Raw genomic sequence first — 16,614 nt, forward strand, 5'->3', positions numbered from 1 at the left:
ACCAGTATCAATCCCTCCAATGATTCCGGTCAGGCCCTCAGGATGCATGATGTCCAAGACCTTCTCCTCCCAGTTTGTCAAGTCTAGGGGAGGAGGAGGGTGTCCACTAGCAGTCTTGTTCAGGGTGATGTTGTGCCTGGACGTCATGGAATGGACCTTCCTCCTGAAGTCATTCCACCTCCTTCTGATGTCCTACCTTGTGCGTGGGTAGCTGCCGACTGCGTTCACCCTATCAACGAGCCTCTGCCATAGCCTGGTTTTCCTGTCCATTGATGTTTGCTGGGCTTGTGCTCCCATCAGTTGTGGCTCTACTCTGACAATCTCATCCACCATGAACTGCAACTCATTGTCGGTGAAGGGTGGGTGCTTGTGGTGTGACATGTTGTGGGGGTGCGTGCACCGTGTGTATTCAGTGGTCAATGTTCAGTGGTTCGTGCATCTCTGGGTTGTGGTAGTATTAACAAGGATTTGAGGGGATGAGATGGGGGGTGTTTTATGGTGCAGTGAACAGGTGTGTGTAGTGTGTGTATGTGTTTCAGGTGTGGGGTGTTTGAACTATCCAATCTGGTGCTGCCTTCTATTGGTGGTGATTTTCTAGCCCGCCGCGGTACACGCCGTCTATGGTTTCCCACCGCACATGTTCCACTGTGCTGTAATCTGACTCACAATATGGCGGCCAGTATTGTGTCAGCGTGGCAGGCCGGCAGGCTGGCAGGCTGGCAGGCTGGCAGCCTGACAGCTACTCTTTCATCGTCAGTGGCACTGGCAGTGTTGGATTTCCTGCTGTGTTTTGTCAGCTTGGTGTTTGTAACTCATAATACGGTGGTCACTGTGCTGCCAACACTGGCGAGATGGTGGCAGAGTTTTCCATGGCGGTCTTGCCCGAAGACCACCAAACTAGTAATGAGGACCTTAGTCTCTTTTTGGGGGCTTAAAATCCTTCAGCAGATCAAGGCTGCAGATTATAGCTGCAGATGGCACCACAAAGCTGGATATCTTCTGGACAAGGAACTGCTGAATTGTATTTGCTGTAAGTGGGAGAAAGCTGCAGCTTCAGCCCATAAGAAATGCACCATGGGTGGATTGGCTTGGCAGGTTGGTCCCAGTCCTCCAGAGGTCTTGCAATTGAAAACATTTCTCAGTACCAAGTTTTCATGGTTGGTCAGAGAAATCCATCCAGACACGGCAAAGACTTCCAGGAACTCAGTAACAACACTTGGGGTCAGGAATCACTACACCATAGATCAACAGCAGTGTCCCAGGTGGGGAGTTGCAGGCAAAGGCTCCCTTAGTTTTATCCCTGTTACTTGAAGAGAAGGTCACATTATGGCCCTTGGAGTCACTTCTTTATCCTAAGTACAAGATGTACAAGATGTAGCAGGCCCAGTCATTCGGGGTTTCTCTGAGATCACAGACAGCAATTCAGTCCTCTTCTGATGTTCCTCAGATTCAGTAGTTTTCTGAAGAGGTTGTCAGGGGATGGCACATTTATGTCTGGCACTCGCCTGCTAAGAAGAAACCCTACCCACTTCTGCAGCAACAGTTTCCAACTGTCCTACTGCAAATTATACCGGAGTGCCCCTTACACCTCAAGTCCAAAACCCTTCTCCCCTTATGCAGAGCCTGTGTGCCCACCCAAAGGCCAGCAAGGTTAATGATCAGCCACTTCATCTGTGGCCACTCCAGAACAATTCTGAAGGCAGCTTCTCTCCCACTAGGATTAGTAGATTCCTGGCTGAGCGAACAGCAGAAGGGGCCTGTTGAGGTCTCATCTCACATCTGCCTGTGACTGAGGAGCCCACCTTGAAGTAAATTAGGTTTCAGGGCACACTACAAATGTTCAAACTGCTAAAAAAAAAAAAAAAACACCCATACCCAGGCCTTTGTCTCTGCTCTGAGGGTAGTTTTCACTCCTCAGTAAAGGGCAATTACCTGGTAGGTAACTGTTGGAACGGCTTGTGTATATTAGCCTACATGAGTTTCAGAGATGAAATATTCAAGTTTCTAATAGCTACTTTTCATTAACATTATATAAAAATATCTTTGCCAATAAGTTGAGCTTTCGATTGCTATTAAAAATAGTTGTTAAATCATGTACATATCTAGCTCCTGTCATGAGATAGCAGAATTAAAATCTAATATTGCTACCTAGTATTTGTATAAGGACCAGCCAGCCTTCCTGCAGTGAAAATAGCTTTAGGATACTAATCACTATAAGTACATGATGATAACATTACATTTCTACATGTCCTACTTTTAAAGCACACCCTGTCTGGGATACAAGGTCTACTTAGTGTGTCGCATTATTATTACAAGGAAAGCTTAGACCTGTCAAAAGCGTTTATTCTTCCAAGTCGAACTGCAGTTTTTACACTGCTCCAATTAGACTACAATGGTAGACCTGAAGCCATGTTTGCAGTGCCACTATAGTGTACGACACAACAGGTGATGCAGTCCAATAGTGGTATTTGATATCCAGGCTCTGAGCACATATTGTATCATTTACCAGGGTCTTATGTACAACTTAAATATGTCATTAAGGATTATACCAATCCAAACTATGTTATTAAGTGTTAATTTCACAAACAATCAGCAAAAACAAATAGGAAAACAATCTGGGGATTTACCATCCTAAAGGGATGCAAAGAAGTGAAACTTAAGAGAAAATCTAAGATCACTAACTTACAGTACATGTATAAATCAGTGCCAGGTTAGTAAATGTTCTTTTTGAAAAAACACCCCAAATGTATTGTTTTTGAAATTGTTACTGCTGCCCAGTTTGTCATTCTGCATCTCTTTGTATCAGTGACAATTTTGTCTCCTTGCTTTTGTCTCACCCTTAATTTCTGAGGTGTCTTGCGGTCTTTCCTACCCTCTAATTTATATTCTTATTAGCATGATCCTGATATTCTGGCAATGGCTAACTATATGACTGTCCTCAGGCTATTTCTCTATTACAAAAAACTTTTCAGAAAAGATTTACAACCCCAATAAGGATGATGTTTCCTACTGTTTCTGACATGCAACCCTCTTACTAATACCCATACAACTTTTACACACTGTTAACAACCAAATAATTCCTATCCTCCAATGCCCATGTTTTTTGCTAATCTTCTTACTGATACATTGACTAGAAAAATGCTTCTTGTATTGACAACTCCTGTTCTTAGACCTACATTGATTGCCGCTGCACAGTGAAACCTTCTCCATTTTCAATGAACATCATCCACCCAAAGAACAGCTCATGCACATCAACATCAAAAGTAGGTAGCACAGAAACTATAGTCTACAAGTACAGCATCTTCTCTAAAATGACCCCTACTCAGACAATCTTTTCAAATCCTTTTGAACAATTTCACCCTCAACAGACCCTGCAATTATATAGTAGTCTTTGCACAACCAAACATTGATTGCAACATTTAGATTTCTGCTATTGAATTCTTGCTTCTCATATTCATGACGAAATCTCCGTCCTTAAGTATTTCTACACTTAACTTCAAGAAAGTCCTGATGTTGTCTGGAAGTTTTTGGGATTGGCCCAGCTAAACTATTATGTGCCTATTCTCATTGTTGTCCATGGTGTTCAGATTGCTACTTTGATGTATTTCTAAAGACAATACAGACACAACTAATGTGAAAATAAAATGTAAAAACACATACCACCACTTGCCTTATGTATATCTATTCTCTGAAAAGATATTGGCTGTTTTAGGCTATCTTCAATCGTCCTGCTTCATCCTCAGAACATTATAAACAAGATAAAAATGAAAAACCTTTTGCATACTCTAAGAGTTAAGTAATCACTCTCAGATGTGCAGGTTGCAAGTGCAAAATAAAATTAAAATGATTTTTTTAACCATGGATGAGCCTCAGTTGCACAACCTCATTGAAGTGAATTAATAAGACAATTTGAATAGCTAGGAAAGTGTGCTGTGTGAACTGCAACAGTTTGGAAAAGCCCACTCTGATTTCAAAAGAAATTGCTATAGTCTAATCAAACAACCACCAATCTCAACATCTTTGATATCACATTCATCCTACTCTAACAGACAAATCCATGAACAATCTTGACAATATATACACCTAACACCTTCAGTCGCACTGATAGTAAGAACAACTTTACAGTCGTCTGATGAGGGTCATTTTAAACTAACATTAAGTGGCTTACCTTAACACATTTCACAAAAGATTCATGTGGGAGGTCCAGTGCTGGAAATACATGAATCTTTAAAGTAAAGTTGAAGTAATGTGAATGAAAAGAAGGAAAGATGGTCCAGATTCTCCAGTCAAAGCTCCTGTGTAATACACTTAAAAACATGCAGCAAGACTACTGATCTGTCGTCTAAAGCTGAGGCAGTTATTATCTTTCCAGTCACCAGTGTTTAGGAGTTTGCTGCTAATTAGACACTGAACTGTACAGGAGAACTTAACTACTAAAGTTATATCGGAGGTAGAAATTCTTAAGTAATAGTTTCTATGTAGGGCATCTCAAACCTCTGGAAGAGGTTTGAGATGCACCACCAAGGGCAGGAGCAAATCCCAAACCAGAATGTAAGTCAGGGAAACACTTCCAAAATTGGTGATAGTGTAAGAGGATTTTCCATGTCAGTGAAAAATGTTCCCCATGAAAACAAAAAAGGAATTGTTAGAAATTGGGTCTCTAGTTGGCAGAGGTATGCACCTTGTCTAAGTAAGACCCACAATCCTAATCAGGGAAAGGCGCACAAGTATGGTACGTGGAAAATCCAGAAGCAGTCTGATGATGAAACTGTGGTGAAACAGGCCCTGCATTGATTCTGAAGGTGCTGCGCCAATTTTTCAGCCGCAAGGCAGTCATTGCATTGATTTTTTCTGGTGTGGTGCATTGAGGCGTGAATTTTCTCTTTTAGGTGAAGTCTTTGATGGCCCGGAAACTTCTTAACAAGAGGCAAGCTGACAAGCCCTTGGAGATCACTTGTGGTGGGAAGACAAAGCCCTTCCAGCAGAGTCAGGGAGAAGCAGGCAGAAGGGCAACAAGCAGAAGAGCAGTCCATCCAGAAAATCTGTCCAGTTGAGTCCTTTGGCAGAGTCCAGTTGTAGGTCCAGAAGACCCAGTATATATACCCCAATGCAACTTTGAAGTGGAGGAGACTTCAAAGAGTGGTTTTGAAGTGCACCCGTTCCCCTTTCAGTCCAGCACTGTCTGTCTGGTGATATTTGGGAGAGGTTATTAGTCCTTTGTGTGGTGTCAAACCACTAGCCTTTGAAGTGTAATTGAGAGCCTCTCCACTTTTCCATGCAGATGAATGCAGCTGCATCTGAGTGTCCTGTGTTTATGGCTGTCTGGGTGGAATGCACAAGAGGAGTTGGCAACCAGCACAGAACAGATGCGGATTGGAAACAGGCTGTGAGGTACAGAGAGCAGTACATGCAATATAATGCTTACTTTCTAAAAGTGACATTTGTAAAATAGAAATGTTAAATCCAACTTCACCAGTAAAGAGGATTTCTCACTACCATTCCAACAATGCAAAACGTGATAATGCCACTCCATTCAGATCAGTAATTACCACTTAAAAGTATACAAGGGAATTTCTGACGCTGGCCTATGAGAGGAGCAGATTTCACAATAGTGGAAAAATGACTTTGGGAGTTTTAACTACCAGAACACTGAAAACGTACAAGTACATGTCCTGCCTTTTTCCTACATAGCACCCTACCATATGGGCTACACAGGGCCCACCTTAGGGGTGATGTATGTGTAATAAAAGGGGATTTTAAAGCTTGGCAAGTAGTTTTAAATGCCAAGTTGAAGTTGCAGTGGCACTGCACACACAGGCCTTACAATGGCAGCCCTGAGACATGGTTAAGGGGGTTGTTATGTGGGTGGCACAATCAGTGCTTCAGGCCCACTAGTAGCATGTATTTACAGGCCCTGGGCACATATAGTGCAATTTACTAGGGACTTATAGGTACATTAAATGTGCCACTTGGGTAGGAGCCAACGTTGCCATGTTTAGGAGAGAGGCAAAAAGAGCAGATGATGGAGGGAATGATGAACAATGCAAGCATTTACCCCCAGTGACAAATATCTGGGTATGATCCATCCTTTTTTGCCTACCATGCCACCCCAGTTTGGACCCAGTCATATGCAAATCAGTCTTGACTCTATCTTCCATGGGAACAATCCATCCTGAACTTCCAAGCCAGCTCTTCTGTGGACCAAAAAAAGCAACCTGGGACTAGTTTCTGGGTTTCAACCCTCACCAACCAAGATAGCTTGAATTCAGTGGCACAGTGAGGAGGGGACCCACGTCTGGGCATACCCTTCCCACTTAGGGCGACAAAGGCAACAAAAACAGAAGATGGACAGAATGCTGAACAATGCATACATTCACCCCCAGTCACAAAGATCTGTGTTTAATCCATTGATTTTTTTTTCCTACCACACCACCCCATTTTGGACCAAGCCATATGCAAATCAGTCTTGACCCTGTTCCCCATGGGAACAGTCCAGCCCAAACTGCCAAGCCTGGTCCTCCCTGGATGGGAAACAAGCATCCCACGACCGTTTTTTGGGGTTTCACCCATCATCAGCCAAGCTAGCTTGAATCCAGTGATACAGTGTGCATGGAATCCATGTCCCTCCCACTTTGGGCGACAAAGGCAAAAAGAACAGATAATGGATGTAAAGCTGAATATTGCAAACATTCACCCCCAGTCACAAAGATCTGGGTTTAATCCATTCTTCTTTTGCCTACAATGGCATCCCAGTTTGGACCCAGCTATAAGCAAATCAGTCTTGACCCTGATCCCAATGGGAACAATCCAGCCTGAACTGCCAAGCAAGCTCCTTTCTAGACTGGAAACAAGCATCCTGGGACCAGTTTCTGTGTTTCACGCCTCACCAGCCAGGCTAGCTTGAATCCAAAGGCTCAGTGAGCATGGGACCCTTGTCTGGGCATACCCTTTCCACTTAGGGTGACAAAGCCAAAAAGAACAGATAATGAACGGAATGCTGAACAATGCAAACATTCACTACCAGTCACAAAGATCTGGGTGTGATCCATTGTTTTTATGCCCACCACACCTGCCCAGTTTGAAGCCAGCCATATGCAAGTCAGTCTTGACCCTGTTCACCATGGAAAGACTCCAGTCTGAAATGCCAAGCCAGGTTCTCCCTTGACTGGAAACATGCATACTGGAACCTGTTTCGGGGTTTCAGCCCTCATCAGCTAGGCTAGCTTAAATCCAGTGGCACAGTGAGCAAAGGACCAATTGATATTTGGAATTCACTGTTTCTTATGGATGAAACATTTTGGCCCATTTTTAAAAGGAAATGATGGAGCACGATACTGCGCCAAAATTGTCAGTGCTGGTCTCCGTCATTTTCAAGACACAGGGATGTGCCGTATTTAATTTAATACGGCGCACCCCTGCGTTGTCCCCTGCGCTGGTGCTAAATTAAACTGCCTGCGCCAATGCAGGCGTCCTTGCACCATTGTGCAAGACACCTTCCAACACATAAACAATCGTGTCTGGCATTTTGCTCTTTCTATGTGTGCTGCAGAAAGCAGCACTCATGGAAAAAGGAAAAAATTAGGAGGAATGAAAGTATTCCTCTTCCTTGCACCTTGCTAACGCCACCCCTGGGGTGGCATTAGATTTTGGCGCTGCCTCAGGTTTACAAAATCTCGTAAATCTGAGGCAGTGTCAAAAAGCATTGGGTGTCGCTGTGGCACTCCCACAGCAACACCCATTGCATGCCCCTTTGACATAGAAAACTGCATCGGAGGGGCCGATATTTACAAGGAGGCATAACACCACAAAAAGTGGCATTACACCTCCTTGTAAATATGGAGCATAGATTAGAGCCACTGAAGCATCACGTGAAGTGACGCTCCAGTGCACTAAGTGGTAAAATATCAAGGTTTTGCGACCTCCCTTAGGTCACAACACTTTACACCAGAAATCGCTATTTGGAAGGGACGCCCTAAACACTTCTAAACAGCGATTTTTACACCCCCAGATTCTGGAGAATCACAGTTTCGGTGTTTGTACATTTGGAAAAGCACTTTTGCCAATGCAAAAGGTCCGATTTTGGAAATCAGGTCGTGTGCGATGGCAAGAATGCTTCGCACTGTTTGTTACTCTAATGGCAAAATATAATTGCCAGACATACTATGGATCCTCTGCTACTGTTTCTTCTTCGTTTTCTTTTTGTTAAAATCATATAATCGCATGTGTAGCAAAGCAGAAGGAAAACAATACTCACTGGAATATAAAAGCACATTTACAGTGCATAAACATTCCTCGTAATGCTCCCCGTGTTTCCTAAAAGCAGTCACTTCAATCAAATTGCCCGGCCGTATTTCCTGCAGGCTATTTCCTCGACACGGGAGACGCTTTCCTGCTCTCTGTTGATGTTGATGCTTTCAAATCTATTGAAATAGAAGCCTAACACGTTTCCAGGCCGACAGATTTCCTGCCTCGGGACCCTCACAAGAGGAGAAGAAAAGCAAACGCCATTAAATGGCTGTTGTGCAGTAAGTGTTTTCCTTTCCTCGTGCTCCGACTTCCTCTTTCGTGATAACAACTGATAACTAAGGGTTAGTATTCACTGTCGGGTGTGTAGCTAGGGTTAGGCTAGCGAGCAGAAAGCTCTCGCGTTCTGTTTTGAAAAGGTGGCAAATTTACCGTTATTTTTAATAACAGGTTGCACTTACAATTTCACTAAAAAGTAGCACATTGTCTGAATGCAGGAATAGTGCAACGGGTACGATTTTTGACGCAGATACACCCCCAAAGTATCCAGATTGGAGTTCCGAAATGAATGAGCAAGAAATCTACCTTTAAAGCTATTTTTAAATGTTGTTTTTATCTTGTCACTAATAGTGAGGGATTCACTAACATTTAGCGCTTTGTTTGTGTCATAAAAGTGACACAAAGCAGTACATAAGTGTTTTTTTTTTATTTATTTACTTTCCAGTGCAAAACTTGTTTAGCTCTGGGAATTTGCCTAAAAGTAATGCAAGGCAGCACAGAGGGCTGGTTTGCGTTACTTAGCAGGTGTTCCGTGTTTGGTACATGGGTGTTCCTATGCAACGACCCATGGTTTTTGAAGCAAAGCCTTATCTACCAAATGAGAGACAGGGTTCTGCATCAAAAATAAAGCCTTTTGAAACCAGGCATTAAAAGGAGAAATGTTTTCATTTCTCCTTTCTTTTCGCACTTTGCATGTTCGCTGCACTGTGCAGCATACATACAAAGTAGGAAAAGTGTGATAAGTTGTCTAGGCAAGTATTTTGTACTGGAAGGGAATACTTGCAATACAAAACCTATGCTTAACTCATGTGTACACTCTTGTACTATGGCGCGAAGGAGTGGGCATGGCTCACAGCATCTAAAATCTACACCAGAGCTCAGGAGAGTGAAGCAGAGAGCTGTGCCTCTGAAAATATGGCGTTCGCCTGCTTCCTCCCTGTCACACAGCACAGCACAGCCAGTTTGATAAATATGGCCCTGGCTGTGTGTTTAAAGACAAAGGTCAAATGTCAGGCTGTCCTCTGACAAACAAGGGTCCATTCTTCCAACATGGAGATCGGTGTTAGCTTTTTTTTATCTGATTGTGAAGAGGGAGGACTTTGTAAACCATGTGGCAGGCTTGCTGGTGTGAAAGGAAAGGGTGCTGTTTGTCATTTTTTTCTAACATAACAATATTTAAATAAAATACCTGTAAATGTATTCTACAAATATCTCAAAATAGATCAGTAATTCTGAGTTATGATGGAAACTGTGATTTTTATAGGATCAAAACCAATCAAGACACTTGGAGCCTGATTACAACTTTGGCGGAAGGGGTTAATCCGTCCCAAATGTGACGGATATCCCGCCCACCGTATTATGAGTTCCATAGGATATAATGGACTCATAATAGGGTGGGTGGGATAGCCGTCAAATTTCAGACGGATTAACCCCCTCCGTCAAAGTTGTAATCAGGCCCTTTATTTGCATACATTTATTTTCAACACATTATTCTTTGTGTGCACTGTATAGTTTTATTGATAAAACTGTGTAAAAGTAGTGGCCATTTCAATGGAAAATATGCTGCCTGTAATTGATGGTGTGCTACCTCATCATCCTTTAGAAATATATTTGTGACAGGATGCTCCAAAATTTACCACTTGCTTTATACTACAATCTTACCATTCTGTTGCTACATGGATGTGGCTCATTTGCTACACTTGTTCTTTGCATGACGCTTGATTTTTTCACAAAACCTATAGGTTTAGTGATGTAACATTGATGGCAGCACCCCTACTCTGAAAAATCTTTCAGCACTGCAGAGCTACAGGTATACTCAGCTGCTCTTTCCTAAAGCTTGAATGTATATTTGTGTTTGCAATGTGTGTGTCTGAAATCTGCTCCCTAGGCATTATTTCCCTCCCCAGATAGTGTAAGGCATTCATGTTGCTTATTTGAGTTCAGGTTTACATAAGCATTGAGCACAACAAGTAATTATAAATGGTCTAAATCTCAGAGTTTGCTTTGAAAAAACATACTCTTCAGACTTACCTTTCAACACAGTCTGACAGTCTGGAACAATGATTGGAAGCTGGGGCATCATGGCCCCCAACAGCATATAAAAATCCATTGTATGTAGCAACTCCCACGCCTCCTCTCCGCTTCGACATTGAGGCACATAAGCTCCACTTGTTAGTATGTGGATCGAAACATTCCATGGACTTCAAGCAGGAGCTGCCATCTCGCCCACCAACAGCATAAAGTCTGAAACAGCAATTATGATGATTTGTAAAGCACAATAGACACACATCGAGGTTTCAGCATGTTACCTATACAGGGCAAAACAGTGAAAGCCTAATATACTTACTAAGAGGTGGAAGAGGGTGTGAGCCATCAGTGGCAGGTGCCACTCTGCCTTTAAATGTGTTATCATGTTTTATCATTTTATCATTACAATTCTACAGGTATACTAGGCCTTGAAATGTAATAAAAAGTCAGTAGCGAGCTGGTTTCAAATATTGTTTACTTAGCAGCAGAAGCACAGCTGTAACCCCCATTTTTGTGATAGCAAACTACCTTTGCCCATCAATCTCTTACACCTCTTACTTTCCTACTCCTCTCTGTTGCACTCTTGCTCTCTTTCCTACTGCCTTGGACCATCAATGCTTACAAATTCCACTGACATTTTGATTACCCGTTAATCCTTGTTTACAGTTGATGAGAACATTTACCCCAAATTATTAAAGGTATACTTTTTTGTAGATGCTCTATTAAGATCCTTGATTCTGCATACACATTGCTACTCCTACCTCTGACATGTAATTGGCTAAGATTCAAAATGAGCAGGCTTCCCACTAGGTCTTGACATTTGGAAGTTACAACTCCATAAAGTTTAAAGATATCATGAAATAAAATTACAGTTTTGCCCACTGCAACTTGAGAGTTACCTTTTGTTTATCATCAGTCAGAAAATCACATACTAACCCATCAGTTCTCAGTGACTAACCATCAGGCAATGTTTTCATCTTGGGAAATTCTAACATATATATGGTTAAGTCTTGTTTTCAATGTATGCCATTTTTAAAATCGTTTCCTGTACTATGGTCAAAGCCTACATTTATATGTTACTGTTAGAAATGAGGACCTTCACTCTAGTCAGGGCAAAAGAGATACACACTTAAGATAACCTCTGCTCACCCCCTGGGTAGCTTGGCACAAGCAGTCAGGCTTATCTCAAAGGCAGTGCGTAAAGTATGTGCACCAAAACACTCAAAAACACAGTAAAAACACAACAAAATGACTCAACACCAGGTTAGACAAATAGCCAACATTTATCTGATTGAAACAAGATCAAAATGACAAACATTCAACATACACAAGCAAAGTGATTAATTTTTAAAAGATTAAACTTCAATTTAGCACTTAGAAACACAAATGCTTCGAATTGGTCATATCACGGTGATGTGACGGAGTCGTTCCCAACAATCTGACACTAATGGCACTGGTCACGGAGTTACATGGACCCCCAGGTGCAGTATCTTGTGCAAATGAGGAAACAAGCCGGTGCACAGTCAGGGATCGAGGAGTCACTGAATCCGGTGCGGCATCAGTTCCAGAGCGAAGGAACACAAGTGTTGGTCCAAGGTGTGGGTCCTTGCTGAGGAGCTGTGGAGGTTAAGCGGCGTAAGTGTGAGGCGTTGGATCTGCACCCTTTTGGCGGAGTCAATATCCGATGGTCACAGTGTAGTGCGGCGAAGTCGGGTGTCACGAACGTCAATGACACAGTAATTCGGAACTTCGTGGAGTCTTGGAGTTCTGCCAGGCTGCGGCGGCATTGGGTCAAAAGGGTCATTGCACTCCAGTGAGGACCACGGCTTCAGTTGCAGGTCGCTTCATGGGATCCGGCAGCGGCATCAGACTGGAGTTGTCCAAAGTCGGTGCATTTGCTTCATCTTGGTTTTTCACCAGCTTCGTCTTGCAAGGGCCCAGGGACTGGATTAGGCACCACTTGGCAGGGTAGGCGTCTCAGCAGAGTCCAGGTGCTGGTAGAGGAGGTCTTTGATGGACCTGAGACTTCAGAACATGGGGAAAGCTCAGTCCAAGCCCTTGGAGAAACATCACAAGCAGGATACACAGCAAAGTCCAGTCTTTCCTCTCACTAAGCAGAAGCAGCAACTGCAACCCAACCCAGCAAAGCACACGCAGTAAGGGGGCAGTACTCCTCCTCCAGCTCTTCAGCTCTTCACCTTGGCAGAGGTACCTCTTGGTTCCAGAAGTATTCTGAAAATCTGGGCTTTTGGGTCCACTACTGGTACCCCTTTTTATCTTTGAAGTAGGCAAACTTCAAAGGAAAGTCTCTGTTGTTTACAAGATCCTGCCTTGCCCAGGCCTGGCTCCAGATACACACCAGGGGACTGAAGGCTGCATTGTGTAAGAGCAGGCACAGCCCATTCAGGTGCAAGTGATCTCTCCTCCCTCCCCTCTAGCTCAGATGGACCATCAGGATATGCAGGCTACATCCCAGCTCCCTTTGTGTCACTGTCTAGTGGAAATTCACATACAGCCCAACTGTCAGGCTGGCCCAGACAGGGAATACACAAGCAGGCAGAATCACAGAATGGTTTAAGCAAGGAAACGCCCACTTTCTAAAAGTGGCATTTTCAAACTCTACCAAAAGATGTATTTTTAAACTATGAGTTCAGAGACCCCTAACTCCATATCTCTATCTTCCCCCAAAGGGAAACTGCACTTAAAAGTTATTAAAAGGCAGCCCCATTGTTAATATATGAGGGAGATAGGCCTTGCAACTATGAAAAACAAAATTGGCAGTATTTCACTGTCAGGACATGAAAAACACATCAGTACATGTTCCACATTTAACGTTCACTGCACCCTATCCATGGGGATACCTAGGGCCTACCTGTAGGAGTGCCTTAAATGTATAAAAAGGGAAAGTCTGGGCCTGGCAAGTGGGTACACTGGCCAGGTCGAAATGGCAGTTTAAAACTGCAGGCACACACGCACACTGCAGTGGGAGGTCTGGCGCATGTTTACAGGGCTAATCATATGGGTGGCAAAATCAGTGCTGCAGTGTAGGAAAGTAGCCTCTTTCTACCATGGTTACCCCCACGATTGGCCTGTTTGTGAATGTGTGTCAGTGTGCTTTTACTGTGTCTCTGGGATCCTGCTAGCCATAACCCCAGTGCTCATAAAGACAAACCTATATGTCAGTGTGTTTTGCCTGTCTCACTGGGATCCTGCTAGCCAGCACCCCTGTGCTCATAGTTTGTGGCCTAATGTGTATGCCTGTGTAGTGCCTAACTGTGTCTCTGAGGCTCTGCTAATCAGAGCCTCAGTTCTTATGTTATCTCTGCTTTTAAATTTGTCACTGTAGGCCAGTGACTCAATTTACCAACTTCAATTGGCACACTGGCCCCCCCTTATAAGTCCCTAGTGTATGGTACCTAGGTACCCAGGCCAGGGCATTGGGGTTCCAGGAGATTCATATGGGCTGCAGCATTTCTTTTGCCACCCATAAGGAGCTCAGGCAAACCCTTACACAGGACTGCCATGGCAGCCTGCGTGAAATAGTGCACACACTATTTCACACCCATTTTCACTACACTTAAGTAACTTATAAGTCATCTATATGTCTAACCTTTACTTGCTGAAGGTTAGGTGCAACGTTACGAAGTGTGAGGGCACCCTTGAACTAGCAAAGGTGCTCCCACGTAGCTCAGGGCCATTTCCCCGGACTTTGTGAGTGCGGAGACGTCATTACACGTGTGCACTACATATAGATCAATACCTATATGTAGCTTCACAATGGTAACTCTGACTATGGCCATGTAACATGTCTAAGATCATGGAATTGTCCCCCCATTCCAAATCTGGTATTGGGGAGCCAATTCCATGCATCCTGGGTGCTCCACCATGGATTTCCAGTACTACCAAACCAGCTCTCTGAGGCTTGCACTGAAGCTACAGCTGCTGCCACCTCACAGACAGGGTTCTGCCCTCCTGGGGTCTGGGCAGCCCAGTCCCAGGAAGGCAGAACAAAGCATTTCCTCTGATAGCAGGGTGTTACACCCTCTCCCTTTGGAAATAGGTGTTACAGGATGGGGAGGGGTAGCCTCCCCCAGCCTCTGGAAATGCTTTGAAGGGCACAGATGGTGCCCTCCTTTCATAAACCAGTCTACACCGGTTCAGGGACCCCTTCTCCCCTGCTCTGGCGGGAACCTGGACAAAGGAAAGGAGAGTGACTACTCCCCTGTCCATCACCACCCCAGGGGTGGTGCCCAGAGCTCCTCCAGTTTGTCCCATACTTCAGCCATCTTCCTTTGCAAGGTGTGGGGGCACTCTGGAGGGCTCTTAGTGGCCAGCAGGTGACGTCAGAGACCCCTCCTGATAGATCCATACCTGATAAGGTAGCCAATCACCCTCTCAGGGCTATTTAGCCACTCTCCTGTGGGTTCTCTTCAGATTCTGCTTGCAAGTTTCCTTCAGGAATCCTCTGAATTAACTTCAGACTCTTCTGACCTCGGATCAACCGCAGCCTGCTCCAAGAAACTCTGTAACTGCAACAAAGTGTCTACCAGAGACACTTTTATTCAGCAACCTCAGCTCCAAGTCAGCAACAGTTTCCATAGTGTGCATGCTCTGGGGACTCCCAGGCTTCATCCTGCACCAGAAGGACCAAAGAAATCTCCTGTGGAGTGAGAGAGTCACTCCCCTGCTCCAAGCAGGCACCTTCCAAGGTGATGACCGGTACCCTGAGACTCCTCTCACAGTGACAAGCATGCTCCTAAAGACATAGAGGGTGGACATCATCAACATAGACTGCCCTGAGGTCCTGCCGATGCAATTTGGAGGAGGTAAGACCTTGCCTTACCTGAGAACGATGGTACCCCTGTGTATTGTGTCTTATTCGCCTCCTGAGGCCTCTGTGAACTCTTTGAAAAATTCCTTCATGCACAGCCTGGCCCAGGTCCCCAGCACTCCACCCTGTGATGCTCAACTCGCTGAGTTGTTCTCCGGCAGCGTGGGACCTTCTTTTGTTGTGCTGCGTCAACTGCATTTTGCACCTCCTTTGAAACCAGATCCTGTGGCTTCTGGGGGTGCTGGCTGGCATCGTGAGGGCTCTCTAAAGTACTGAGAGTACTCTTTTCTTCCTAACATGGAGTTGAGGCCCCAGGTCCCTCCTGGGTCCATCCAGCGCCATTTTGATGAAAAACTTACTTTTGTCATAGCCCAGGCTTGTTGGTGCCTCCCAACACGAAATCTCATCTGCAACAATCTTCACGCCGTGGGACATCTTTTGCATTATGTAGAAACCCACTGGCATCTTCCTAGGGTGCATTTCTGCAGTCTTCTACTTACAAGGGACTCTTCTTTTGCACCCTCTTCTGGGGTTTGCAGGGGCTCCTGTCCTTCCTGGAACCTCTTTGGACTTCTGGACTTGGTCCCCTTCCTTTGCAGGTCTTCAGGTCCAATAATCCAGCAGTTGTTCTTTGTAGACTTGGTTGGCTGCTGAAAAAACCCAAAACAAGGTGTAGTGTGTCCTAAGGGAACTTGCAGTACTTTACTCCTGCTTTTCTGGGCTCTGGGGTGGGGTAATTTACTTACCTTTACTGTATTCTTACTCTCCCAGCGATTCTGCACACACTACACTTCTCTAGGGGGAATTTGTGATTCAGATTCCACTTTCTTAGGTTTGTGTTGCCCCTAGACCTATTTTCTCCATTGCACTCTATAGGATTTCCTACTATTTGCATTGTTCTATGACTATCTACTTGTCTAATTTTGGTGTCTAGTGTATATATTGTGTATAATACTTACCTCCAGAAGGAGTATTGTCTCTAGGATATTTTTGGTACTGTGTCACCCAAATAAATAACTCTATTTTTGGTAACACTGAGCTTTGTCTTTACTTGTGTATAAGTACTGTGTAACTATAAGTGGTATTGCATGAGCTTTGCATGTCTCCTAGTTCAGCCTAAGCTGCTCTACTATAGCTACCTCTATTAGCCTAAGCTGCTAGAACACTACTACATTTCACTAATAAGGGATAACTGGACCTGGTATAAGGTGAAAGTACCCAATGAACCCACT

At 44.2% G+C, this 16,614-nt stretch overlaps 1 protein-coding gene across 1 annotated transcript in view; it reads right to left on the minus strand.

Moving 5' to 3' along the window:
* Nucleotides 1–16,614, minus strand: part of KLHL4 (kelch like family member 4) — a 924,273-nt gene that overhangs the window by 52,754 nt on the left and 854,905 nt on the right. The window contains exon 9 of the mRNA XM_069213186.1: nucleotides 10,555–10,767. Within this exon, the coding sequence (XP_069069287.1) occupies nucleotides 10,555–10,767 (213 nt within the window). The remainder of the gene's footprint in view (nucleotides 1–10,554; nucleotides 10,768–16,614) is intronic.

This window comes from Pleurodeles waltl, chromosome 2_1 (genome assembly GCF_031143425.1).
Source record: "Pleurodeles waltl isolate 20211129_DDA chromosome 2_1, aPleWal1.hap1.20221129, whole genome shotgun sequence".
NCBI lineage: Eukaryota > Metazoa > Chordata > Amphibia > Caudata > Salamandridae > Pleurodeles > Pleurodeles waltl.